At 41.1% G+C, this 27,371-nt stretch overlaps 1 protein-coding gene and 1 long non-coding RNA gene across 9 annotated transcripts; one reads left to right on the top strand and one right to left on the bottom strand.

Moving 5' to 3' along the window:
- Positions 1-24,968, bottom strand: spag9a (sperm associated antigen 9a). Of its 7 annotated transcripts, none has more exons than XM_071473926.1 (31): positions 24,493-24,968; positions 21,125-21,245; positions 18,642-18,712; positions 18,436-18,524; positions 18,088-18,238; positions 15,684-15,770; positions 14,322-14,457; positions 14,003-14,096; positions 13,797-13,918; positions 12,029-12,043; positions 11,703-11,760; positions 11,392-11,544; positions 11,227-11,278; positions 10,966-11,096; positions 10,774-10,830; positions 9,395-9,559; positions 9,069-9,198; positions 8,257-8,346; positions 8,039-8,146; positions 7,773-7,959; positions 7,412-7,627; positions 7,032-7,242; positions 6,781-6,897; positions 6,352-6,432; positions 6,191-6,258; positions 5,878-6,026; positions 5,504-5,675; positions 5,017-5,130; positions 3,447-3,623; positions 2,637-2,774; positions 1-2,467 (listed from the first exon to the last, which is right to left on the bottom strand). In XM_071473926.1, the coding sequence occupies exons 1-31, from the start codon at positions 24,790-24,792 to the stop codon at positions 2,349-2,351; spliced, it is 3,879 nt and encodes a 1,292-aa protein (XP_071330027.1). In that variant the 5' UTR covers positions 24,793-24,968; the 3' UTR covers positions 1-2,348. The 7 variants fall into 7 exon arrangements, with proteins under 7 accessions (XP_071330027.1, XP_071330026.1, XP_071330032.1 ...); XM_071473925.1 differs by having other exon boundaries at positions 5,878-6,029; positions 24,493-24,967; XM_071473931.1 differs by lacking the exon at positions 12,029-12,043 and having other exon boundaries at positions 24,493-24,967.
- Positions 22,073-27,194, top strand: LOC139618197 (uncharacterized). Of its 2 annotated transcripts, none has more exons than XR_011689700.1 (4): positions 22,073-22,131; positions 25,384-25,485; positions 26,703-26,729; positions 26,852-27,194. It is a non-coding gene; the product is annotated as an uncharacterized lncRNA (long non-coding RNA). The 2 variants fall into 2 exon arrangements; XR_011689699.1 differs by lacking the exon at positions 22,073-22,131 and adding an exon at positions 25,085-25,274.
- Positions 27,195-27,371: the final 177 nt, after the last annotated feature.

The following is a 27,371-nucleotide window of genomic DNA, read 5'->3' as shown; positions in this document are numbered from 1 at the left end:
TTCTCCATGAAACTGATTTAATAGATTGTTAAAAATAAGGCTATGATGCTGTTTTAGCAAACACCGACCAGAGGAACCACCATCATAGCGGTACAACGGGTAAATGTGACCAGTCTCTGGGTATTACAGATGGACATACAGTGAGCACACATACACCTACCACATTTGCAAAATCAAACACACACTGACACACTGTGTCTTGCATTCAAACTCCTATATGTACACATACATGTACTGTACACACAAACACACACGCACACACTATAGACATCCATCCCACCCAAAACGGTGGCAATAAACACAGATTTAGCTGATAACATAGCAGTGTTCTCTTAAAAAAACATGCATAGCTTAGTACATGAATGTGTTGTTCGAAAACCATCAAGTTATTGTTTGCACACTTTGATGTTAGGGTTCGTCAAAAATTTCCAACATGATGACATTGATTTCCTTTATTCAACCATTATTAACAATCATGTAAACTCATTGGACTATTTTGTTTACAATAGCCTCCTATTATATTTTGCTCATGTAGAAAGTTACATTCTGAACCAAGATAGGCTCGATAACGAAGGAAATAAATACTGGAATGGCAAAAACACAATATAAAGGTATTATTTTGAAATGGACTGAGGACCGGTGTTGGCCCCACTTTTCAGATATAAAAACAAATTAAAACACCTATTGGTATCCTTCATCATGTTACAGTCAAGAAAATACTCATCACTTAATAAAAGTGTCTCACGGATGAATACAAAACACGTACAATGCCCAAAGCAACAGAGAATAATGACAGTATTTGCCTTCCAGGCCTCCAAATGTATTTGTAACAACACAAGGAATGATGAGGCAGTCAGGAGAGACTCTCTTTAGTGCTGTGTACATGTTCAATAGAAGGTGCCACACAAATATGCTATTTTTAATCAGATTCCCTTATTCAAGTTTATTCCCAATAAGATATACATGTATAATCTTCAAATGATTAGACACATAAGACTTTTTAGTTTTGGAAACAATGAAAAAAAAAAATGAACTAGTCAGTTTCACGGTGCTTCTTCTTCTTTCATCCTTTGGTTACTGGGGCGTCAACTCGCTACAAATATGTGTACATTTTGTTCCCTTCACACAATTAGCACACACAGGAGTGTAGTGTACATTACCACAGCTGTTCTTCCAAACCTTAAGCAACTAACATCTAACATTTTAAAGTGCCAATGAGCTGAAGCAAACAGGAAGCACCAAGCTGGTGGCACAGGCAGATTCTCCTCACACGACAGACGAGGGTTTAGCTTTAAAACAGCTGAACAGGCTCGCTTACGCACACACATCCACATCCACATCCACACGCGCACGCATGCGCACACATGCGCACACACGTGCACACATATGTGCACACACACACACAGAGGATACAGGGTTTCCCCATGCAGGCTAACCTACAGGACAGTAAGCTGGGTCTTCTACTCACAGGGAACCCTAAAGTACCCAGACTGCTTAGACATAATCCTGCTGCAAATAGGTTTCGGTGTCATTCAATATTAATACAACCTCTCAGATAATGTTTTATCCTACAACTTTTGCTCAATAAAAGCACTTTTAATTATGAGTAAATGTTTTTTTTTTGTGGACCACTTGTACGTACAAGCTGGTTTTTATAATTATCAGGCAGTACAGTAGAGTAATCAGCCTCAGAAAACACACTCAAACAAATCAAACTTTTGATATTCTGTTTGCATTTTGACCTGCAGGTATCTTATTTTGACACCCAGCCCTATTGGTAATGAAAATAAAAATGCTCAACACAGGAAAGAAATAAATGAATGCATTCACACACCGGATGCTCGCACATGTATGGACATGTGGTTTACAAATGTAAAAGTCTTACGTGAGTAATAAAAAATATTCTTTACTTCAAAACAAAACTTCCTGCTCCCTTTTAATGAAGTGCTTTTCCCTTTTGTATTTTCACATCTAAACCACTGCTAACATTTGGGAGACAATGTGCGTACATTACCTGATCAAACTTTGCCAACAGCTTTAGATGTGCTGACTTGGCCTTTTTCCTGTGTGCACCTGCTTTTCCAACATGCAACCCAGCAGAGGGGAACACCGTGGACGTATTCTTTAAGTTAACATAAACCTCACCTTACCTATTTCAAATTCATAAAGAATAAACTGTACAAAACATGGACTAAAAATAATTGTTTGTTTTTTGTTTTTTTTAACAAAGTATTCAACTACTCAGGCATTAAGAACAATCAGTAATATCAAATTAAAAACTTAGGAGGGCATGCGGGGGTTGTAGGGCGGCCCTGGCATTGACACAACAGTCTGTTGATTTCTCTTTTTTAATCATGAGAAGTTGTGACCTGCCAGACGATGAGGTGGCTCCGCTCGGCCTTGGCGGGTGCTGACTGCTGGCTGGTTGTCGGCTCTGATAAACCGTCCAACTCACCGCCTTCATCGCCTGAGGAGGAAGATGACGAGTCAGACAAACAGCCTACCAGCTGGGTCACAGTGGAGATGTTGGTTGTTTTTGTGGCAGTTTTAATAGTCGCACAGAGGAGAATCCGCTACGTTACTTTTCAAATGCAGCCTTAAATATTTTTTTTAAAGAATACATCGTGTACACTCACCCATTCTGAAGTCGATGTAGCCTTCGCCTCCACTCATGACCAGGTATGTTTTGGGCTCCGAGGACGCTGTGTCAGAGGATTCAGATGCAGGGTCATCAGAGCCTGAGTCTGCACTACCTGGAGGAGGCATTGCCTGGCCTGTGACGAAAAAAAATAAAATTACCAAGAGTCAAAAAAACATTTTTAGTTTACAGTAATGAAAAACAGAGAACATTTTTATTTTTCCACATTCAACTAAAGCAATGACCTGATTGTAAAACATTTCATCAGTCTATTTTCTGTCAACTATTATTCAGTTTATAGATATTTAAAAAATGTTGGCTGCAACTAAAAACTATTTTCATTATCAGTTAATTTGCTGATTATTTCCTCGAGTGATCATTTAGTCTATGAAACCCAAAAAAGCAGTAAAAATCATCAATTCCCAGTTTCAACAGACCCCAAAGATAATCATTTTAAAATGATATTTAAGAGAAGAGAGCAGCAACACGTCACATCTGAGGAGCTGCAAATAACATTTTTGCTTGAAAAATGACTGAAACCTTTAATCAATTATTTTTTTTCTCTTCTTCAATCGACCAATCAATTCACTGTTGCTGCTTTACATAAATGTCACAAATATTAATGGTGTTCCTGCATATTTGTTTCTAAATTATCAGATCAGATGCAAAATATTGTCAATTGCTAACATTCATGTAAGTAATATGACTCATACACATTGCTGTCAATTTTCACTGATTATCAGCTATTAATTTTGCAGTATTTGTCTGGTCCTGCAATTTCATTGCACAGTATTCTGGTCTGGCTTACCTGGCACGGTGACAAAAAACTTGACAGCATCTCGATGTCCATGGAAACACAGCTGGGCGTGGGCCATGGAGCAGTATGGCACGAAGCTGCCTGGCATGGCACAATCTGAACTGTCATCACCATAAACCCGTACAGCACTGCCGGGCCGATTTGGCACAATTCCCATGGTCTTGTTGGCTGCAGAATAAGAGAGAAATAAATAAATAAAAGATGCTGTTGTCAAAAGATGCATATTATTTTGATGGGATGTGCTGTTGTGAAAAAAAAAAAGTCTCATCATATTTGAATTTTTTTCCTGTGGTCTAATAATATAGTGATGGCAGAGGCTTCAAACTGAGCCAAAAAGGGGGCAAAAGACAAACTGTGAGGTCACTGGTGAGACAATCAAATCTAAGGTTGAGAGCAGGAAACATATCAAGAACGATCAGAGTTAATTGCTTACTGAGGCACACACACACGCAACCACACATTCACACAGACACATATTTACACAACAGTGTGTGGAACCGATTCCCCATCCAGAAAATTAGACAAAGCATGGTTATGAGCAGAACTGGCCCGAACACAGTGTCTCTCAGACAAACAGCAAAGTGGTCTGTGGTTCATGTCAGTCTGACAGCACAGGGGCCTGTTTGCTCTCATTGTTTCTGAAAGACAAAGTGAAATGCCCATGCAGGAAGAGAGCTCTCTGCTTCTGACCAGGGAGTAGAGCCTGTAGGGGAGAATCTACAGGTTGGAGTGATAGGGGACCTAAGCTCTCCTCCATTTCCACTGAGAGCAGAGCTGTTCAGCATAAACCTGCCAAACGGATTCTGTGTGAGCTACACAGCGGCTGTGAGACCTGTATCTATGGCAACCCAGTCGTCTTTTATTCAACAAGTAGTGCCTGGGGTTGCAGCCTGAAAAGAAACGTAGGACACAGACGCACAGTGAGAAGAGACAGAGAGGATGTGCGGCAGCCGGGATTTAGAGACAGAAGAGGTGAGGCTGCGTACAGTGTGATGTTGAATCTTCCCTGAGGCACCGCAGAGCAGAGCGTCCACGCTGAGGGTCTGAAGTCTAAAGCGGAGGTGGAATATGAAAGAGCAAGTGGAGGAGGGTTTCAAAGGGGACAGCAGAGGGGGATATGAGTTTGATAAGAGCAAGCCACTTGTCTCCACTACTTCAGCTCTACTGTGCTTTGATTCGGGCATATGCCAGAGTGAGTATTCACTTTAAGCCATGCATCAGAAATGGCACAAGCACTGATAAATGTAAATGAGTTTCATTTCACAGCATCAAAGCCAAACACTGCACAGGATCTTTATTTTACTGATGTTTTATTTCAGAGATAAACAACTTAATATTTTCCTCAGCTACACATGTAGAGCATTCAAACAATACATGTGAGAAAGATTGTGAACTTACTTAACTTTACCCAGAATTAATATCAAGGCTTAAATTCAACAACTTAGACCTTACTGAGCTTTCCAGTTAGTACACACAGCTGTGTGAAAATATATGCTGTTACGTGGCCTTATGAATGGGGTGAATCTGAGAGGGCTGTTGATGCAGTGCAGGAGTGTGATACCTTCAGACAGTGGGATGGAGATGATGACACCGTTTCCTGTCCCCACCCACAGACGGCTGCAGGACACCACTAGAGCTGTGATTCTCACGAACGAGAAGCCCAGTTTACCCGTACCTGCACCACACACAGAAAGGACAGAGCGCACATTTGTTTGCTGTGTTAATCCCATGTTCAATAGGTATAAATTCTGCCAGCAATACCCTGATGCTGCTCTCACGTTTTAATCAATTGCACTGTCCTTTTGTACAGAAGCTTTCAATACTGTAAGTATGACACTTCGACCCACAAGCTTTTACACAAATTGAAAATCTTACTCCTGAAATGTCAAAATAAAAAAAAAACAAAAAACTAACTACATAACTTTAGACTCAGATCTAACTTTATTCTTTACATAATTAAATAACTTTAGCCAATAATGATGTCCCAGGAAGAGATAAGGATTTCTGGGAGAAGCGAATTGCTGGTACGGAGAGAACCGAATGTATACCAAGCATCTTGCTGACGTAAGGCTCTATGTCCACATCCTGGAGGTGCTGGTAGGTGTGGGCGTGAAACAAGCGTAGGGTTGAATCCAGTCGGATGGACACCCAGATACCGTCGCCAACCCAGGCCAGCTGCCGCACCTGGCTCTCCTTGCGAGGATGAGCGTCAAATGACTTCTGCTCAGGCACAGTAGATTGAGATGATGCAATGTTAGAATATTACATATTATATAATATTTACACAAAATGTTGTTGATTTGAGTGTTGCTGAAAGACATGATTCCCTTTTCCTTTTACCTACATAAAGGTTTAATAAGTTGAGGCTGACTAGAAAAGAAAACTAACATGACAGTTTATTGACTGTTATTGTCAGCTGTACCTCTATCCTCATGGCCTTGGGCTGGATGACGTAGATCTTGTTCCTGTAGCCACACCACACCTTGTCATGGACAACGGTCATACAGCGGATAGAGTGGTGGGGCCGGCCCAGATCCAGCAGGTGGTAATTGGTTAGGTCCCACTGACCGTCTGCTGGAGGGAAACATAAAAAAATAAATACAATAAGATAAAAACATTTATTCAATAAATTATTTATAAACATCAAAACAGTGCAGCAGCATATAGAGTCACACCAAAAACTGAAAGAAATGCAAAAGCTACATTTGTGTCTTAATATTATGCCACAGACTTACCAATGCTTCTGTGGAAAATTGCTAATGTCCCGTCAGCCAACGCCACCAGGACTCTCCCTTTGACATGCCTGTAACACATGAGGAAGACACCGTTTTAGACTCTTGTTTTCCAAGCTGTGAGAAAGTATGTTCAATAACTACACAACCGGCTTTGTACTCACACTATGCTGAGGATGGCATCTTTCAGCTTGATGGCGTGGAGACACTTCCTCCATCGCGCCACAGACGAGTGGACATACAGACTTGAAAATGAAGAGACAGAGAGGTAAGGGATGGCTGAACAGAGTACGGTACACACGGACTTGTGAGGAGCGGATTTCAAAATAAATGAGAAAAACAAAGCTGGTGAAAGGATTTCCTCAGGATGACAAAAACAGAAGCACTGTTAGGATAAAACGTCTCATAATGTTCTTTGGTCGCCACTTATCAATCATTTAGTATTCACATTGAAAAGTGCATTAAGTGCAGGAAAAAATAGTTTCTCAATGAAGTTACAGCTCGTCATCAGTGTGCAGAATTCACTCCATCAGGGCCACCCCTTATTATTTGCTGCACCAATAGCTCCCTCTAGTGGCCACTGCACTGCTCACCATCCATTCTGAGCCCCCAGCCACATGGTGGGGAGGGCACTGCTCATCCTAAGGACTTCCCCCTCTGAAGGGTCAGAGTCTTCTGGCAAGGAGGTCACTCCATCCTGTCCGGAGCCCCTGGATCACAGGAGACAGAAGTTTCACCAGGCAGAAGTCTTTCAGATACATGATACCTGACTTTCTGGACCTCTGCACATTATCTATTAATAATCACAATAATGTGCTATTGTGAAAACAAAAAATTACCTCACCTCTGTGTGGTAGTAGGAGAAGAGTCAGTGGGTCCCACCCCCAGTGGGTCAGTGAACACGTGCTCCGTGTAGATTCCTGGCTGGTTTTGATCCGCTCCCTGGTCCTCTGCTCCTTCTTCGCCTACACCAGCATTAGCCTCTGTTGCTTCTGTTGCCTCTTCTGCTGTAGGAACCCCGTCTTCTGCTGGACTGGTCTCTCTAGACAGCTCAACTGTAGGCGACAGGCAACCAAAGGTAGATGATAAAGTAAAGGTTTGGGTGGGGATTCAATCGCACAAAGAAAAGGTGGATTGTCGTGGGTCCTCGGGTGGGGAGGAGTGAACCTGGTTTCGCTGAGCTTAACAACAGCAAACATGAATAACAGTACAGCAGATAACTACCTGAGCCAGAGATGCCGCTGTGTTCAGCCGGCTGGTCTGTGACACGTGAGCTGGCCGTCTGGGGGATGGCGGTGGTCCCCTCAGCTGCCATGGCACCATCGCTCCCTGTAGAGCCCACACTGGCCACACTGCCGGCCAGTGACACCCCATCACCTTGGCTAGCCTCCGAGTCCTGGGGTACCTCCTCACCTGTGGGATAATCAGTCTCCAACACCCCTAAAAAAAAAAACGAAAAAAAAAAACACACAAACAACCTTATAGTTAAAATTGAGAGCTGATTGAATCAAAAAGGAACTAAGCAGCTACAGATGACAAAGAAAAAGAAAACCACTAACAGAACACCCACAAACATCTAACCTACCTGGCACACTGGCAATGCAGACCACGTGGGTGTTGCAGGCGTAGAAGCTGTCAAGTAGGTCAGAGGGCTGACTGGCATCCAGCACCATAACCTTGGTGGAGGAGTGGGTGCTGGTGCACACCCACACCCTACTGGACATCTCATCCTGAAGTATCAGCTCCTTCTCCTGCTCCACTTTGTCCTGATCCTTGTGGACAATAGAAAAATCGTAATACAAAAACACCTCTGAATGACAACGGCCTCTTCCTTACAGCACTTACTCTCACCTTATTCTCTTGCTGCAGCTGGTCCAGGCTACTCTGAGAACCCTTCTTCTGCTTAGTAAGCTCTGATATCCTCCCCCCACAAAGGTTGACCCCTGCAGCACACCACAGCTGGGAGACAGAGAGGGAATACATTATAACTATCTCATTTTTTTTCACAATTCGACAAAAAGCCACACAGTATGTTTTGTGTATGTACTTTTTAAAAAAAAATGAAGTACCTTCATAGAAGCATCTTTCTGATCCAGAGGTCTCAAGTATACCGGTACAGGTAAGTTCATTTTGTTCTCCACCTGTCCACCATTTGCCACCTGTCAGGGTAAAAGCCGCACATGTAAAGGCCACAGGCTTTTAGAACAGATTTTCACCCTCTCATAGGTTTCACTTATGTGTAATGCAGTAGTACATTAATGATACCTTCCCATTGTTATACAACACAGATGGAGCAGTGGTAGCCTGAACATGGTGTCCATTTAAACACAGCAGACAGACCCACCGACGCTGCCTGCGCTAGGCTGACAGGTGAAACAGCCTACAGACTGAGCCACAGTTTTTTTTTTAATTTTCTTTTTCGGCCTTTTAATGCCTTTATTAGATAGGTACAGTGAGAAAGTGACAGGAAAGTCAGGGAGAGAGAGAGCGGATGACAAGCAGCAAAGGGCCACGGGTTGGACTCGAACCCCAGGCTGTCATTGGGTCACTGCAGTTTTAAGATGGAAATACATAAATGTACATAAATAGTCATGGCGTCAACTAATTACTTCGCTCATGCTATGTCTTGTATTATATTAAAAACATCATTTTGACATGTTAACAAGGTTAAAAACTTGATTTTCATCATCATAATGTTAATTTTTAAGTCACTGCTACCTCAGTATGCATTGAGCTTGATCTGGTGGACAATTCAAATAAATGTCTTCTTCAAAAGTGTGTAGCAGAGTTAACTGACCACATTAATAACAACAGTCTTGATCAATATCACTGATTTAATATTTTCTTCTACTTCATTCCTCTTGAAACCTTCACTTCCCACCTTGTATTTACTGGGCAGACTCCAGCCGTGTGCAGTGATTCGTCCATCGTCTTTCTGCATGTGGGCCTTGACCTGTCTGTACTGGGCTCTCTTCTGCTCTTTACGCGATGGCGAACTGCACTGCTCCTTCCTACAAGAAGACGGAGACAGAAAATGTCATCAGCTTACATGTACATTATAGTCATGCTCATTATCACAAGGCATTAGGTAAAAACATTGTTGGAGTGAGTCATGACGGACATAAGTTTCACATTCTGTCCCTTTTTCAGAAGTTTCCTAAACATGTTCACCTTGATTAAATGCAACAAACTCAGTCCATTACTCACTCTTCATTGAGGAAGTCGAAGGTCTTAGACTTTTCTGTGGGGAACTGGGAGAAGGTGCTACTCCTCTTTACCATGCCACCCGTGACATTGTATTTCACGTTGGATTGGGACTCCACCTTCTTCATAACCGGGGCACTGGAGGAGGAGCTAAACAGTCTGCTGAAGCTGCAGGCGGTGAAGTTACAGAAAGCCAAGAGGGAAACAAGAGCCAACAGGAGTGCGGGGAAAAAGCAAGGTAGTGGGGGTCACCAACCAACCAGACAACCAAGGAACTACCACCAACATTTACTGTACAGTGACATAAAGCATGCTGGGAGTTGTGGTACAGATAAGCACTTCCTATCAACTCCTGTTTGTGTCTTTCCCACCAAGTATCGTTGATATCCAACTAGATAGTTTCACACTTTTACAAGTTAAACTTACACAGGGGTAGTGAGACTAACTGCGGGTGTCATTGGCACCAGTGAAAAAAAAATACAATACCCAGGGCAAAATCTCTGTGAAAAGTAGAATATATCCATGTATAGATTATACATAATTTAGCACGTGTAGATAAAAGTGAGGCAGTTTGAATAAACAGATTAAAAAAAGCACAGTTCAAGAAATAAAACAAATAAAATATATTCTAATATCTGTTTCTATATAAACTATATGATATATGAACTGCTGAGCAGAAAATATACAAATGTGCAAGTGATACAAATGTTAACATATTAAAACTGATGTGTCTCCAGTCACTTATATGTTGTCATTTCCCACCCGTTACTATTTTTGTGTTCTGAAACCAAACAACACATGAGGTTCTATCTTACTGCTTGATTTTTAAGACATCCTCTAAAATCTGTTTAAAATTTCTTATAATAAAAAAGCCAACTGATCTGCAGGTGGAACCAGACTTAAGACAGAACCTGAACATGTATTTAGGCTGCTGTGGAAACTCTGTCCCTCTTTAGCGCCCTTTCAGCAGACAGAGTGGGAAAACATCAAAGAGGCACACAGCAGGCAGGAGACGGGAAAGCCCGGGGGGCACAGGGAAAAGTCATGTCTGAGCAGTTTGTGATAACAACAACTGATGCACTGCACGGAGAGCAGAGATTATGGATAGAGACACATCAAAGTTGGATTTGTTTGTAATGGAGGAGCAGTTCTGTGTCAATGGAGGGCAAGAGAGGGGTTTGGCTGGGAGAAGGTTTATTAAACCATCTTTACCTAATGCTGCCAATTCAACAGAACATCGCAGAAGAGATAAAGAAAAAAAATGTTTTGAATAATTTGGGCGTAAATGTCACAAGAATTAACTTGGAAGGCTGTCAAAATTAAAGCCCTGACAAAAGGTGGATAAATATAGTACTTTTTGTAGTTAATTTGAGAAGACTCACAACTGCCAGATGCTGGATTTCTTTTTTTCTGCGAGTGTTGGATTTTCCCTCGAGGCCCTAAAGAAGAGGATGAAGATCATGTTAACTGTGAGTTTACAGACACACAAGTACAGGCTGAGGATAGTAATTTCAGTTTAAACAACAACAACAAGGTTATGTACATGTGTAGCTGTGCAGCCCTTTTTTCTGTACCTGATCATCTCTGTCCACCGCACAGCTTCCTGAAGCTCCATCAGTCTCTCTTTGTACTGGTTTCTCTCCATCAATACCCTGGCCATTTCCACTCTGGTGAAACGCTTCCTCTGGGCTGTGGGTACATCACTCTGTGGCAGCACACAAATTAAACCCACACATGACTGCACAGAAATACATTTCTTCTTTTAGGAATGAGCTACATCTTGACAGGACAAGCAAGTTATATACGTTTGTAAAGCCCAGTTGCAGAAGACTCACATCTTCTTCATCTTTAGTCTTCTGTTTCACGTCCTCCATCTCCAGTCGCACTCTGGAAAAGACCATTTATTTTATACATGCAAGATACATAGGACACATTCTGTTGTTGTATCACCATTCACAAGCACTGTAGTAATAAACTGCTAAGTTACGACTGTTACTTACTTCTTGAGTTCTTCCTCCAGCTCTCTGTTCTTCTCCTCCAGCTTGGTCTTGGCCTGCTGCACGGCCTCCATCTCTCCCTGCAACATCTCCTTCTCACAGGTCAACTCGTCCACCTTTAGTATCAAGTCTTTATTCACCACGTTCAGGGCATTCCTGGAGAGACAGGGAACAATTTTAGTATAATTATTCAGTATTTCTTTTTTTTTTTTATTATTATTATTATTTATTCTTTCTCTGATTCCAAGGCACATTTTAATTAGACTATTTGATGTAAAAGCCATGAAACAAAAAACATTAAGCTTTGCACTTACTTTGTTTCAAGCAGCTGTGAATTCTCCTGAATGAGATTTTCAACTTCCCGACCCATACCTGAACAGAAGTGATGATGACATTAGAATTCTATTACATAAAAAACTATCTGGAGCAGTGACTACATAGGCACCACATATTAAAATGCACAGCTGTATTAAAACTAAGATCAAATCCAACAAAGCACTACATAAGAGGTGAGATATCTCCTAGTGAGATATTTGTTAGTCTAAGTTTCACAGCACACAAAGCTACCACAACACACAAACCCACAGCACATGTCACATCACTGACAGGAGAAGGATGGATAGAGTGGGTGAGGTCTTACCAATCAAACTAAGGTCTGAGAAAACCATGCAATCCAAGTCAGGCGGAAAGAGTAAGGAAGAGAGAGAAAGAGAGAGAAATGCGGATATAGTTTGAGCCAGTGGAATGACCAAAATGATGACGGAGCCAGTGCTGAACGTATAGCTGCTGACTCCACAAGCAAAAAGGAAGAGATGCTGCTGAATCTCTAAGGCTAGTTACAGACAACAAACACAACAGTAGAGAGAAGGAGAAGAGGAAAATACAAGGGCAAAAAAATATTTCAAGCTGTAAAAAGAACAGTTAGGCCAACAAAGGAAGCATTAAACTCCATCATCCATGCACCAAACTTTGTCAAAAGTAGTCAAAAGTAGGCAGCTGAAATGCAGTAAACTGTGCATTAGTGAACCTACTGAAACTGTTATCAAACATAATGGAGAAGAAGCTGTGAGCTGCAGCAATGGCAGATATGGCAGAAAGTGACTGATGAGTATGGGTCAAAGGGACATTACAGAAGAATGTTAAGCTAAGGAAAGGCTGGAGGTCATACACACCAGAGTACTCCACTGGGATTATGGACAAAAGCCAGAGGATGAGACACGGGGAGAGAGAGAGGTGATGTTAGCATGGGTAGATGGCTAACACTGCGTAATATCACAGCAAGTGGTGTAGCATCAGCAGGAGTTGGAGTAATAGTGAGTTTGAAACTAGTACCATCAGTAGGACAACAGCTATAAGCCAAACATAGCAGCAGAGCTTCAGTAAAACAGCCAAGTAGAGTCATGTTTGCTCCACAGAGTCTATTGTTTTCTGAATCAAGACACCTCAAGGTGTATTTTTACAAGCATTATTATACCATGGCCTACTACACAATAAGAAAAAGGCTTCATTAAAACTGTCATCCATTTTTAAATGTGAGCCTTCCTGGGGATATCAGCAGATAACCATAAGGAATAAATCAAAGTCAAATTGAAAGAGTATTGCATCTCATTATTTATTTATTTTCGCAAAATCATTTTCCTTAAAACGGGAAGTCAACGTCTAAATTAACCTTCTCACTACCTCTACATCGTGTCTGCATTGGACAGAAATACTCTATACTGTGTGCCACCCTATCAGGACCTTACTTTGCATTGTTACCAGGTTAAAAAAAAAAAAAAACATTGTAGGGAGCTCTGTGATTGGTGGTCCCTCTATCATTTTTAGATACCCGTGCCAATAGATCTGAATGAAGTGATATTAAAACTGTCAGGTAGGAATCCTGAGGGAAGCTGACAATAGCAGCAGCTTATTCATCTGAGGAAAGTGGATATTGTTGGCGGTTTTGTTAGTGGCCATAAGTTGCACTCTATGTATTTTTTAGGATTAAGGGTGTAAGAACAGCAGTCATGTTTGACTATAACTTTTTTATACATTGAGAAATGAATTAGAAAGGTGGTGACACTTGTGATCAGCACCATGTTTTAGATCGTGTGTGACACCTAAAAACCAATTACAAATGAGTATTTCCCATGGCCATGGTATAACTGTCTCAAATAACATGTACAAGCCTAACCTTCACACAACATGCAAAACACTGGAGCAAAACCAACTATGGTATAGTAAATATTCACATACCCATTTAAGACATGTGTCATTACAGTTTTTACACCACTGAGTCATTCATAACTGAATCCAGACATTTCAGTTTCATTAGAGAAAAACAACCACCCAGATGAAATTTATAGAGAGGATCTGACAGGATTTCTGCTACACTGTTATGTTCCAGTGAAGATAGAGCTCTTACTCACCCAGCAGGTCGGCCCCTTCATCCACATCCCCTATGAGGCCAGTGCCTGCAGACGACAGCTCCTCAAACAGAGAGTCTGTATTGCGGTCAAATGCCATGTTCTCAATACCTTTAGTTGGGGTACTGGAAGAGTAATAAACAACAGGAGGTGATGTTTTACTACCCTGTGAAACTTTAAACTTTAAAACCAAAGTTTCTTTATACTACCTGCAGAGCTTGTACCCAGCCAGATCCATGTCCAGCTCAGGGGTAGACTCAATAATATCCTGCACATCTGAGCTGTCCTCATTTTCAGGCAAACCTTCAGAAGACACAAAACATCACAGATTATCAAACAGAAGGGTGGATATGTGACTAAAAATCTACAAAAAGCTTCTTAATTTGTGGTATTTGTAGATTGAAGTAACAAAAAAGAATTCTTCTGCAGCATAAACAGTCTGCCAACCGTGTCATATATGGAAAATGACAAAACAGAGACTAGTGAATGTGAATTAGTAGGTAACAGTTTTATGATGTTTGATCCTACCCACTGATATGGATCTGGTCCCTGGTGCAGCCTGCACCTCAGTGCTCTTACTGTTCCCATCTTCCTTCTCCATGTCCGAGGTGGTGGTGGACATTGGTGTGGCCGACTTGGAGCCGGTGAAGTCCGACAACTCATCCTGTAAACGCAGGGGACTAGTTTATATCATCGATCACAGGAAACTGCTCAAAGTCAAGAGCCAAGACGACACTTTAAATGAATCTGTGCCAAAATGAAGAAGTAAAAACACAATGAACATATTCCGACCACAAACAAAACAACAACATAACAACACAGGTTAACATGGACAGCTGTTGGAACAGGTGTGCTAATCACACACTAAAAAAGGTTGGAGGTTCACTACATACACTACACATGCAGTACAACAGAAGACACAAGAGTCCAATTTCCCTGAGCTCTGTGGAGAGGAAGAACACCATGATGATTTCCTCTAAAACTATAACTTACTGATTAATCTTCGGCTCTCCATAAAAAAACAAACATTCCTTAAACACAAACAACATTTGATTTGGCGAAATTGGAGCTCAAGAAAACATCAGAGAACCTGAAAGGAAAACTGTGAATGAACACAAAAAGGAAAGAACACTAAAGAAGCTTTATGTCTTTCAGATGCAGCGAGGGAAACACAAGCAACACAAACACAGACACAAGGTCCAAACAGGGCTACACAAATTGCATGGGGGTGGGGGTGGGGGGCTTCATATGCCATCAACTGAACATATATCATGGGCAAAATGAGAGCTGCCATTCTACCTCTAGTACACAACACAACTGGACACAGGATCTAAAAACTACATACAGTTTAGAAGAGACTGAAATCAAAAAACTACTGGACTAAGTCCATGTTACACAACTACAGCATTGAGAAACACATCACTGTTTAAATGTATAATGTTATGTTCTTGTACAATGAGTGATCAGTAAAGAACGAATGAAGCAAAAATACAAAGAAGCATATGAAATATAAAACTCATGCATTTTGTACTGAAATGAAAAGCAAATCAGAGGCCAGATGCAACCACAATGTTATTGAATCTGACAGATTAATAATTAACCAATTCCATCTGTGACACAGCTGATTGGTGTGTGCACTTATTTTGAAAAACCCCAGTGTAGAAGAACAGGATGTGGTTGCATGTAGCGCAATCTAGCACAGGTGGTCTGTGAAGTGAGGGTCTATAAATGCACAAAGCGAGAGGCGACGCTTTTGAAAAGATGAAACAGCAGAGTGGAGGGGACCTCTGAAGCCTGCACGCACACACACACACACACAGTACTGTACACAGCCAATGCGGGCGTGTTGCTGCTACTGGCACTTCCGCTAGCCGCCACTCATCCAACTACCTTGCAGTCGTCTGCCAGTGAATTCCCCCAAGTAGAGTCCTGCGCACTCTTACCCTCCCTTTCCTTTGGGGGGTCGGCAAAGTCCAACTGCTTGGGGGGAGAGTAAGAATGAAGCTCACATGTGCAGAAGCAGATCAGGAGAAATGCATACACCTCAAAATGTGCATGTCTGTGAAGTGAATGGAAAAGTACTATTGTGTGTAGCAAAATCCCCCAAACATCAGTTCAAGATTCTCATTTGTGAATAATGCTGCTTTTTATTTGTCTTATGTGATAATAAAGTAAACATGTTTGGATTTTGGACTGTTGGCAAGACGAAACAAGACATTTAATGACGCCATCTTAGGCTGGAAGAAATTGTGATGGAAATTTTTTCACTATTTTCTGACAGTAATTAGTAGTTGTCGCCCCAAAAATGTTGCTTCTTTAGTCTAACCTTCAGCCAAAATACTTTGCAATTTGCATACTGGTATGAAATTGCGCATTCCAAGCAAGTCTTTTGAGTCTTTGCATTTGGAAACTTGCACCCAGATGTTTGACATTTGACATTTTCACTTCATCGATAACTAAAACCATTACTCAGGAATGAAATTATATCATATTTCAACTTTGATTTGTTTCTAGGATTGGACTAACTTAAAGCAATACTGAGCTGCCTCTGTGTATGTTGTAAGAGTTACTGGTCGCTGTAATTCTTCCTCTTGTTCATACTGGACACAAAGAGTTTAGTGTAAGTAATGGACAAAATTCACATTGTCTCTGTTTAAAAATGCATTCATGTGTTTTTAGTTTAAATTTCCCTCTTTGTGTTGAGACAGCATATTCCTGCTGAGCCACGGCAAAGGGACAGAAACACCAGGAGGTAATCTGGTACTAAACAGACTGTAACTTTGGTATCTCCACTTGATTTGACTAACTCAGTCTGAAGTCTCAAATTGGTTTTTCAGCAATTTTAAAGGCAATAGGATGGTTTTGCTCATATGACTCGTACTGTGGATGGAGATTAGATCATGATTGGCATGCAGGCATGTACATGTCATTAACCTGTCATTCCTTTTCATTCACAAAGGCAACGCCACCCACTCCCATAAATAAATATGACGTCTCTCTGCAACTCTCAGAACCTGTCTGCATATCAAAGCCACTCGTGTTCAAAAGGCCACGGCTCAACAATAACCACCCTGTAGCACCGATTACATAAGAACCAATCACATTCCAGCTAGCCTTTTTCTCCCTCAGCGACTGGCTGCGAGCCATACAGCGGCATCATTCCCATCATGCACTGCGCACAGAGCTGATGTCCCAGTTTAAACAAAAAAAAACAAAAAAACGCAGCAGTGGGATGAATTAACATCGTCACCCTCCAGGTCCTAACTGCCACAGATACAAACATAGCCCACACTGCAAGAATGTTTTGGAGAGTGCCAATCATTGTTTTGCATAGAGAAGAGCTGAACTGTAGCTCACAGAACATAACCATTATAATGTGCATGAAGAATTTAACATGAGCTGAAATCACTGCTATTACATCAAAGTGCTATTACACATTATATGACAAAGCTAAACACCATAATGTCCGCCTGCATCAAAAAGAGAAGTGTTGCAATTATGAATATTCATTAGATGCATTTAATGACCTCCTCGGACTGCTGCACTAGGGGAAGTTTGCACATTCTATTCATCAATGGCTAAAGAGGAGGGTTAGGAGGATGTCTGAAAACAGAGATCGCCTTGTCAGATGCCTACTAAAATACGCTTAAGCACGCGCAAGCCCTATCAAAGGCTCTCTATTTTTAAATGGACCCAAAGCCAAAAGTGCAAAAGAGAGCAAAAGAGCTGGAAATGGGAACAGGATCACAGCGATCATATTTTATGTTTGTAAACCACTGACACTTATTTTTATCAGTCAGATGAAATAGCGAGTGTGTTCATGTATCAAACTATTTGTTGTCATTTTAACCACTTGCTCATAACAGTTTAGTTAATAGAGTAATAATGGGATCAGACTACAAAATCTTTTTTTCATCATTTACGATCATCAGAACTCAGAGCCGACAATCAGCATTTGATCCGTCGCCAAATAGGACACACAACTGAGACTCTGACCAAAGATAATAAGGAAATAATGAGGAGGAGGACACAGTCACAAAAAGCAAAAAATATTCTAACATGTTGGTCTTTGAGTCAGACATCACAAACATGGCATTGTTTGTCTTTCACTGTGCTACACTGACTGACGCTCATTTCCAAACTCCCCATGCAAGTCATCAGGCTGATATCACGTTGTCTAACCCTGACATGAGTTTATTCTGTGAAGAAAGGAGATATCACACCGGAATAAGTCTTTTTTTTTTCAACAGCTGTGATAAAATTTCACATGGAGGTGCCATCCACGTGTACCCACCTTGAGGCTAGTATTGGACCGTGGCTGTGTTGGGTCTGTGAACCTCCAGCCCTCTGTGCCCGGTGTCTCTGCTTTGGCCTGGGGGTCTGGGATTAGCAGAGACGCCCCACCAGATGATGGGAAAATCCCCAAAGAAAGAGGCCGCTCTCTCCTGCAGTGGTAAGAGGGATAAGGAAAAAAAGATTTCTGGTCATGTTTTCTCAAAGGCTCAATCTCAGAATATTGTTTCAGTTGAGCCCATGTTAACCACACAAGTTCACATAAATTTCTTCACAGGTTTGGTGAAGAGTGTTATTTTTTAATTTATTCTTCACATTAGTTTCACAAAGTTATCCAGTGGGATCTCACCTGACTCGGCCAACCACGCTCGACTCTGAAGTCTCACTAATCTGCTGCATTTTGATCCTCTCCACATGCTCCATATAATTATGGATCATCTGCAGGGGTCAAAGCAAAAGACCCAGAGGAAACTAGTCATGAACGCCATTAATGATTACAACTCCACAACATTTCCTTCCTTCCTTCCTTCCTTCCTTCCTTCCTTGCCCCCTTACCTCTGTGTGCCTCTGATGGAGGGAGTTGTATTCCTTCTTCAGCTCCAGCTCTCGTTCCTCTAACCTGCCAACTGAAACAGATGACAACAGTTGAAGGTAGTCACTTTACAAGGTGCAAGACAAGAAACACATTGTGTATGATGAGAATAAAATAGATGTTTTTGCATAAATGAGAAATGGGAAATGAAAAATTCTTAATATTTCTAGTAGGATCTGGACAATAACAAACTTACCACCAATGCAATAGTTATGTAGAAAGGCTATAATCTATAGATCATATGTTTTAGCTCCTTTATTGTACCTCATAAAAAAAGAACAGCATCATTATTTCAAATCTTGTTTTTTGTGTCCTTGCATGTGCAAACTGCAGCACAGTCATATACATCAAAGTGAGTGCAGAATTTTGCTCTACCACGCAGTCAAAGGGGGTAATCTCACTCAAATGGGTTTCAATGTTGGGCCAATTTAGGAAGTGACAAAAACGTCTAATCCCCTATGAGTGTGTCAGGTTTAGCCTAAGCCACACAGAGAGCTGCTGCGGCAGACAGATGTATAAAGAATGGATACTATCAATTATAGCAGCTAAAGCTACTGCATGTTGTGTGATGATGTCTTGCCTATGCGTGTGTTTTGACACTACTGCGGGATTTCATTCTGCTATTGTGAGTCATAAAATTCACAGAGACATGTAATGAAGTCAAGGCTGAACAGGCTACACACAGGGGAGATAGCTGTGGTCTGAAGTAATCCCTCCAGTGTGTTTGTATTAGAGATGTGCGAGAATGACAAATCGCTGAGCGGGGAAGCTGAACATTACGGCTATGACACTGATTGAATTTACTATTTACTACATGGAGATCTGTTTAACACGGGTCAATAGAATAACTTTCTTTCTGTATTATTCGCTCTAATTGGATGTGTAAGAAGATACAACATGAACAATGAAAACACTGTCATTTCCTCGATCTCCATGGGAGCTTAATCATCCACCAAGGTCCATTTAATATGATATATGATCTGATAAATCTGCTGAGAAGGGTGAGATGTGTGTCTATGTATAAATCTTCATCATCAGACTGTTGGATGCCTTCTGACTGACCAATGCAGTGCAACGTGCTGAGGCCTTACACTAATACAATACACAAAAATAGCAGCATAGTCACTCATAAAATTCAGCCCGGATCTCAGTGTGATGAGTTTCAAGTCTCCATAATGAGAGTACAAGACAGAGACAAATACATCTACACAACTACAAAGCTAAACTTACAAAAGTGTTGGTCTCTTCAGTGTCAGGCCAGTTAAATTAAAACCAAGACAGAAGCCAGGAGAATTCAAAAATCTGAGCTGTGCCATTGTTGCCTATTATCTGCTACCGGCCGTAGCCTTGTTAACTCTGCAGTAGCTGTGGACTCTGTGCTAAAGGCCTCGGGACATAGTCAGCTCAGGTGCTGCCACATACAGTAATGAATAAATGATTTACCGTGCAGAGGGAGCAGCAGAGAGATGATTAAAGCCTCTGATTCATTTTTCCAAAGAGGCGAAACAGTTCATTAAAACTGTCAATGGAACAAAAATCACAAAGTAATTTACATTTGATTTTCCAGAATAAAAACAAACACTGGGCCTGGCCTTGTTGATGCTTGAGCCAAAAGTTAAGATAAAGAAGAATTTCATGTTTTCCACCACAACACAGTTTTGTGTGGATGAATGGTTCATTTCAGCTTTGTTGCTTTGCCATTTGATACTGGACCAGTCACTGTGTGAATCCACGGTTTCCAGCATGACAGAACATCTGAGCCAATTGCTTTGCCTCCATTCCTTAATCCACCAATATGATGGGCGGTAATGCACTGCTGCATTAGGAGTACGGGAATAACAGAAATCCTATAATCCCATTACAGTTACCCCCGTGAACATGGAAAAAGGGTGTGGATGTGTGTGTGTGTGTGTGTGTGTGTGTGTGTGTGTGTGTGTGTGTGTGTGTGTGTGTGTGTGTGTGTGTGTGTGTAATGAGCCATGGCAGAGACATCAAAGTAGTGAGGAAGATGGCATGAAGAGAATTTTAAAAAAAGGGAAAAGCAGAAGGGAGAATAGACTGTCCTGAAAAACAGTGTATCACTGAAGAGTTAATGGATGTTTCTCCAAAACACAATGAAGAACAGTGAGTGTGAGAGGAATGACAAGGTTTAATTTATCAATTTTGCTAACATGTGAGCATGAATGTCAGTGTGTGTGCATATATGTATGTGTGTGTGTGTTTTTTTTGCTTTACTATATTCAAGAGGACCACTATACTTTTGGGTTCTGACAGCTTCGGAGGACCAAAATGCTGGACGTCTAAAGGGCTGTTTGAGGGTTAAGACTTGGTTTAAGGGTTAGAATTAGGTTTGGGTTTGGGTTAGGGTTGACGTGATAGTTAAGGTTAGGTTAAGGGACGAGGGAATGCATTATATCAGTGTTGGTGTGTGTGTATGTGTGCTTACTCTGGTCTGCATAGTTTTTGATCTTGAGCTCCAGTTGCCGGGAGTTGGACTCCATTCGGTCCACATGGTTCTGCAGGTCCTTCTTCTCCTGTTCATGAGTGTCCTCAAACTCAATAAACTTCTACTCAGAAACACGTGCACAGACACAGACACAGACACAGACACAGACACAGACACAGACACAGACACAGACACAGACACAGACACACACACACACACACACACACACACACACACACACACACACACACACACACACACACACAAAGAGATTGGTCAGACTTCCTGGCACTTAATCTAAAACCCATCACTTGCCATTTATAATCTGCTGCTGTTGAAAGTGACAGTCAGAGGTTTTTTCTCCTCGTGTCCTAACATGAAAAAAAAAAAAAGAACTTGAGCTACAGCAGCTAATTTCTCACTAAGCTGGATCTGAATAGAATGTGCTACTAATGTTACTAAATTAATGAAACCATTTAATGCATCACCAAATATTTTACTATACTTATATACAAGAAACAAGCAGTATTAGTATAATGTATTTTACATTACAGAGCTAAAACATTTAGTGTGACAACAGCTGTTGGATGGACAAAACAAGTCTTTTTTCAAGTTTTTTTTTTTTTTTTACAATATATCATAATGGCACAGGCCACATGAACCACTGTGACAACATAACTTTCCAAAACATGTACCATGACAATGGGTATATAAATATGTCTGAATCACAGGACCTCTTTCTCATATGGAGATTCCGGTTCCTCCTAGTTTCCTTCTAACCAGACCTCTGAGCAGCAGAGTGTGTGTGTGTGTGTGTGTGTGTGTGTGTGTGTGTGTGTGTGTGTGTGTGTGTCAGCGTCCACATCCTGTCCAGCTGAGCAAGCCAAGGCCCTATTGTGGCTGCCCTCCTTCCTCTGGACACATGAATCCTACTGTAGTTTAACGTACAAACACATTACAGACTGCCTGGCACTAAATGTTCGGACTCGGTAACAAACACTCAGTTGGTGAGAGGAACTTTTTTTTGGATCTATAGAATTATGTTTGCTGCAGATTCAAAGAGGCCACTGAGGAGTTTTAATTTGAGTTTACCAAATTCATACGTTAAGCAAATGTCGTGTAAAAATTGAATGTGAATATTTGCTGGTTTTCTTAGTCTTTATGATTGTAAACTAAGTTCTGTATTGAGTATTGGATTTTACTGAAGATCTCACTTTGAGTTTTAAGAAGTCATGTTGGGCAGTTTTTGCAAAAAAAAAAAAAAGAAAAAAGAAAAAAGAGGAAAACTAGAGAAATGCTTCAGATTACTTTCAATGGTCTGAGCAGCTGGATAGATGCCTCAGGTTTAACTCAAATCAATGATTTTCACATAGTCATCAATATCACAAATAATTTGTGCTTAATTTGTGTTTTATGTCTGTGTCTTCAAATTACATAAGAGATTAGAGGAAACAGGTCAGCAGAAAAAAATGCCTGTACCTAGCCACAGAGTGACCTGCTGTAAAATTTATAATCTGAAAAGAAATGAATGGGCAACCCAGGGACTAAAAGGTAAAGAAAGTCAATACAAGTGAAAGCTTGAACCAATCATTTCATCTGGAAGCAGCCTCCCAGATAGAAACATGACACCCTTTGCTACTAAGGCTAAGGTGGGGGGTCAGTCTGAGATGCTGCCAGAATTTGACACTAAAATCCAAGACAATGAAAAAAGGAAAGGGGAAAAAATGCTGGGGAACGCTCCCTTTCTGCTAGTTTGTGACAAAGGAGCACATGACCTGGAAGTAATACCTAGCCTCTCCAACAGGCTCAGCGTAGCACTGCTCACTCCTCCTCAGGTCTGTGGACAGAGAGTCTTTCCCAGGACAATCCCATTCACATTGGTTTAACAATAACAACAATAACATTTATATTTGTTACCAAATGTGTTGCTATAACAGCGTGGGATACCCATGTCGGTGTGTTTGTGTGCACGAGTGTGTCCGGTTGTCACCCTGCTTCAGTGTCACTGTGTGTATGGAGCGGTCTACATATCCACATCATACTGGGCCAGTGTCCCTGCTGTCCCGATGCCCTAAGTCAAAAAAGCAAGCTGGGACAGACGGTCTGAGTCACGTCACATCGCCCTTCATACAGAGCCTCCAGGCCAGGAGGCAGACGCACACACAAACCACACACATATTAGGCATTATCCCAGTCAAAAACACAAGAGCCCTAAAACACACACACACACATCTGGGTTTTGTTGGCATGTCTGGCACCTACTTTTATTTGGCAGCTGTAGTTTCTAGGTTCCAGATTAAGAATTTAGATGAAACATATCATAAGCTTATAAAATACAACACACAGTACGATTAAACCAGTGGTTCAAGTTATCAGTTCCACAAAAGTAATGTATCCCCCCCCAAAAACTTCTCAGATGGAAGTGCTGTATGGCCAAAAATAGAAAATATATATTTTCTAAAAAAAAAAAAACCTCAAAGATTAGATAAAAGCCTCGACCATCTTGAACGGTAAAACTCATCTTACACACCGATGCATCAGTACTAACTAAAGAATATCACATCAGTCACAGGGTGCGTTTTTCTGTGGACCAAGTACTTAACTAAGATACTGTGAGTGCATTTTGTTAACAATACTTTTTTTTTTTTTCTCGTAACAGACAGTGCAGAGTGTTTGGTATTAGTGGTAGACTATATACATAATATGATCATCTTAATGGATAGTTTGGGTGAAGCTGCGGTGGGCTGTTTTGTGACATTTATGCTTGAGCAGCTATTTAACAAGCAAACCTGCCATCCGTCTTTCTGCCTGCCTGCCTGTCTCCATCTTCTTTGCCCATTGGCTTTAAACTTCTGTTACACTGGTGGCCCAAAATGCTGAGTCACTTCACCTGATTTCTTCAGTGAGGGTCTCACAAGGCTCAGACGTGACTTCACTATCTGACGCAATAGGCCAGCTGACAGATTATAGGTGTTGCTATATCTGATGATTTGCTCGTTATGAAGATGCCTATTGTTGAGGCAGTGAGGAGGACCTCTCATCCTTGGAGCAGAGATGCACGGTGTTATGCCACTGAACGTCCTGCAAAAAAGAAAAAAAAAAAAAAAAAAAAAGACTAAAGCTAATACAAAGAGAGGCCCCCTTTCACTCTGACGTTAGCCATGACACTGCCTTGTTTACATCCCCAATGAACACCGTGGATGTTGCCCGGCCACGTGTATAGGTTAATATGTCGCTCAGGGATGCTCGGAGGAGAAAGCACCTGAAGCAAGTCTTCAACTCCTCCTCCCCCCCCCAAAAAAAAAAAAAAAAAAAAAAAGGTTCCGGCCATCCAAGTGTTTTCCATTATCCAGCTCCCTTGAACTCACCTCCTCTGCGTGTTTCCTCAGCGCTTTCTCCCTCTCGTACTGGGTGATGAGCTGCTCGTTGTCCTCCTTCAGCAGCTCCAGCTCCACTTCGTGCTCCTGGTTCTCCGCGAACACCGAGTCCAGGTTCTCCAGCACGGCCACGACCAGCGGCATCAGCTCCTTCACCACATCCTCGTCGTATTTACCGATGAGCCTCTCGAACTCGCGGTAGATGGAGTTGGCCAGGCCCGACACCCGCTCGGACATCATCGCTGATGTCCCCGGGTCGTCCTGGTACACAACTCCGTCTTCCAGCTCCATTTTTTTTTTAAAGTCCTCTCCCTTTCAGCAGACAGGACCAATGTGGGTTATCTCTCGTTACCCCGCCACTATGAACACCGTTATCCGCCTAATTGAGAGCAGGGTTTCTTTACATGTACGTACACATTACACGGCTGCACTATTACGATGCAAGATAGGCGACGTGGATTTCTTCCTCTTTTTTTTCCTCGCTTGTCCCATGCTGCCTTCAAATGCTCTTCCAAAGCTTCGATTTTCCACTTTCGCCGAAGCCCTACAAAGTCGCGAAAGATAGGACAGGAGTGGGAATGAAGTACATCCAAATTTTATTCCCACAAGTCAGAAATAAGACAATAAAGTCGGTGAATACTACAATATTTTGTTCACACACACACATCTCTATGGAGCGTTTCACAGTCACTGACTTTTGAGCGCCACATCAGATACTTCGAGTGCAACACAGTGAAGCACATCTGCAGAATTTATTGTTGTAATTTGTAAATGTAAGAATGATTCAATAATTTTACATGATGTGATAATGACATGTCAACCCCTCCAACTGTGACGAATCAAGAGCTTCTGAGCTGTTTTTTTTTTTTTTTTTCCATCCAGGTTGCCTTGTTATCCCAACATTTCTGAGGGTACGTCAAGGCACCATCACAACAGCTGAGTTGTTGACCAGATCACGTGATGACGTCACATCAAGCTAACAACGTGAGATTATTTGCACTGACAATATATTGTACTGATACTGTACATGGAGTCTCACTGAAATATTTTCAGGCTCAATGAGAGACAAACATCTATATAGGAAACTTAAAGTTGCCTGAAAGTAAACTATCACATGAAACAGAGAACTCCAGAGAGCACACATACATTTTCACATTTGTTCAGTGAAAACACAATGATTTCATAATTCTTCTTTTACCTTTCCTGACTTGTATGGGGCACCTTCACTCTGAAGCTTTAATGTAACTTTATTATATGTTTGATTCTCATTGACAAACACGTCCAAATTGCTCACTCTGTTGGACAGAGATGAAATTACTCTCACAAGAATTATAAAACACAAAATTTGTTTAATAAATAAATGAATAAAAGGAAGAGAGAATGCAATAGTAGTTTCTGTATGGACTAGAAGTAATTAAAATGTAAACAATAAGAAAGCAGCAGCGTAGGAAAATTTCTCAACATATTCCAGGTAACTACACATCGAAATGAAAATAAAAAAAGCTGTTGCAAACCCGGCTTTATGTAGTTTCACATTTCAAATTTAGTTCATATTAGCCAGAACATTTAAATGTTTTGATCTGCCCTGACCAGATTCATGATTACTGAGAAACTATTCCCAGCCTACTGTCAGTGTAGTTGCTAATCACCATATGGGTTGCAAAGTCATTCTCTTCCTTTCCCTTTTCACTTTCCCTTTGCTAACATGTTTTCTTTTAACCCTCTCTTCTCCAACAGCAGCATCAAGTCAAGTTCATTTTATTTATATAAATCATAACAGAAGTTATCTTCGGGCAGTTTTCATACAAAGCAGGTCTCACCATACTCTTTATTATATCATTTACAGAGACCCAACATTCAAGCATTTGGAAAGAAAGACAGAGAGAGAGAGACAGAGAGAGAGACTTTATTTTAACACAACACTTGTGTAAATGATCAACCACATAATGAACAAAATTAATTCCCATCATCAACTTTAATATAAACTGACAAAATTAATTTTCATACATGATTTCTACAGCTCCATCAAATCATTCACACAAAATCCCTCCCTCTCTCACACACACACACACAGAGAGAGAGAGAGAGAGAGAGAAAGGGAGAGAGACACTAGACATGCCTGCTCACACAAGAATGAGGAGAAAAAGGAGCTACTGCACAAAAAAGCAGTTTGTAACCTGCGTTGCATGTTCCCCAAACAGCCCATAGAAGAGTCTGAAGAAGCAGAGGTAAGTCACATAGTCATTTTTAATGCACTTTACCAAACTGGATAACTTTGTAATGTACTTTTAAAATCATCAGGCCCAGTTTGGGTCAAAAAACAGTGACTCCTCATCTTCCTCCTTCTCAGCCTCCAAGTTCACCACAAACTTCTGCTCCTCTCACCAACTGAGAGCACCAATTCATGTGGGTCCTTTCACTCAAAACCAAGGTTTAAGTTTATCTGAACAAGTCCCCGACCTTTGACCCCTCTGCTGCAGGGAGAAAAGAGAAAAGAGAACTCCTTTAAATGGATCAATGAAGAATTACCCTGTATGTTTTACTTGGCATGATGCCCCTGATACTCTGTTTGTGATGAATTGCCCAAATGTCTGTTTTGTTTCTGATTAGTTAAGAGCAAGACTGTAAATGTAAAGTGTTGTTAGTAAATGTGTGTATTACATGAACTGTGGAAATAAAAGTGGAGTAAATTGTGCAAAGAGTGTTTTTGATCATTTACAGGTCACCACTGGTTCAAATTACCAATGGTTCAAGTTATCAGTTCCACCATGACCATATCAACCCTAAACTTCTCTGTGTCATTTAAATAACTTTTTGAGCTCCAAAGACGTAATAATATATTTCATAAAAAAGAAAATAGAAAAAAATGA

This window comes from Trachinotus anak, unplaced genomic scaffold (assembly GCF_046630095.1).
Source record: "Trachinotus anak isolate AG129_WGS33_773 ecotype Australia unplaced genomic scaffold, CSIRO_AGI_Tana_v1 ptg000003l, whole genome shotgun sequence".
Taxonomy (NCBI): domain Eukaryota; kingdom Metazoa; phylum Chordata; class Actinopteri; order Carangiformes; family Carangidae; genus Trachinotus; species Trachinotus anak.
Note: the sequence above shows the minus strand (reverse complement) of the source record. Positions and strands in the feature narration are given on the sequence as shown.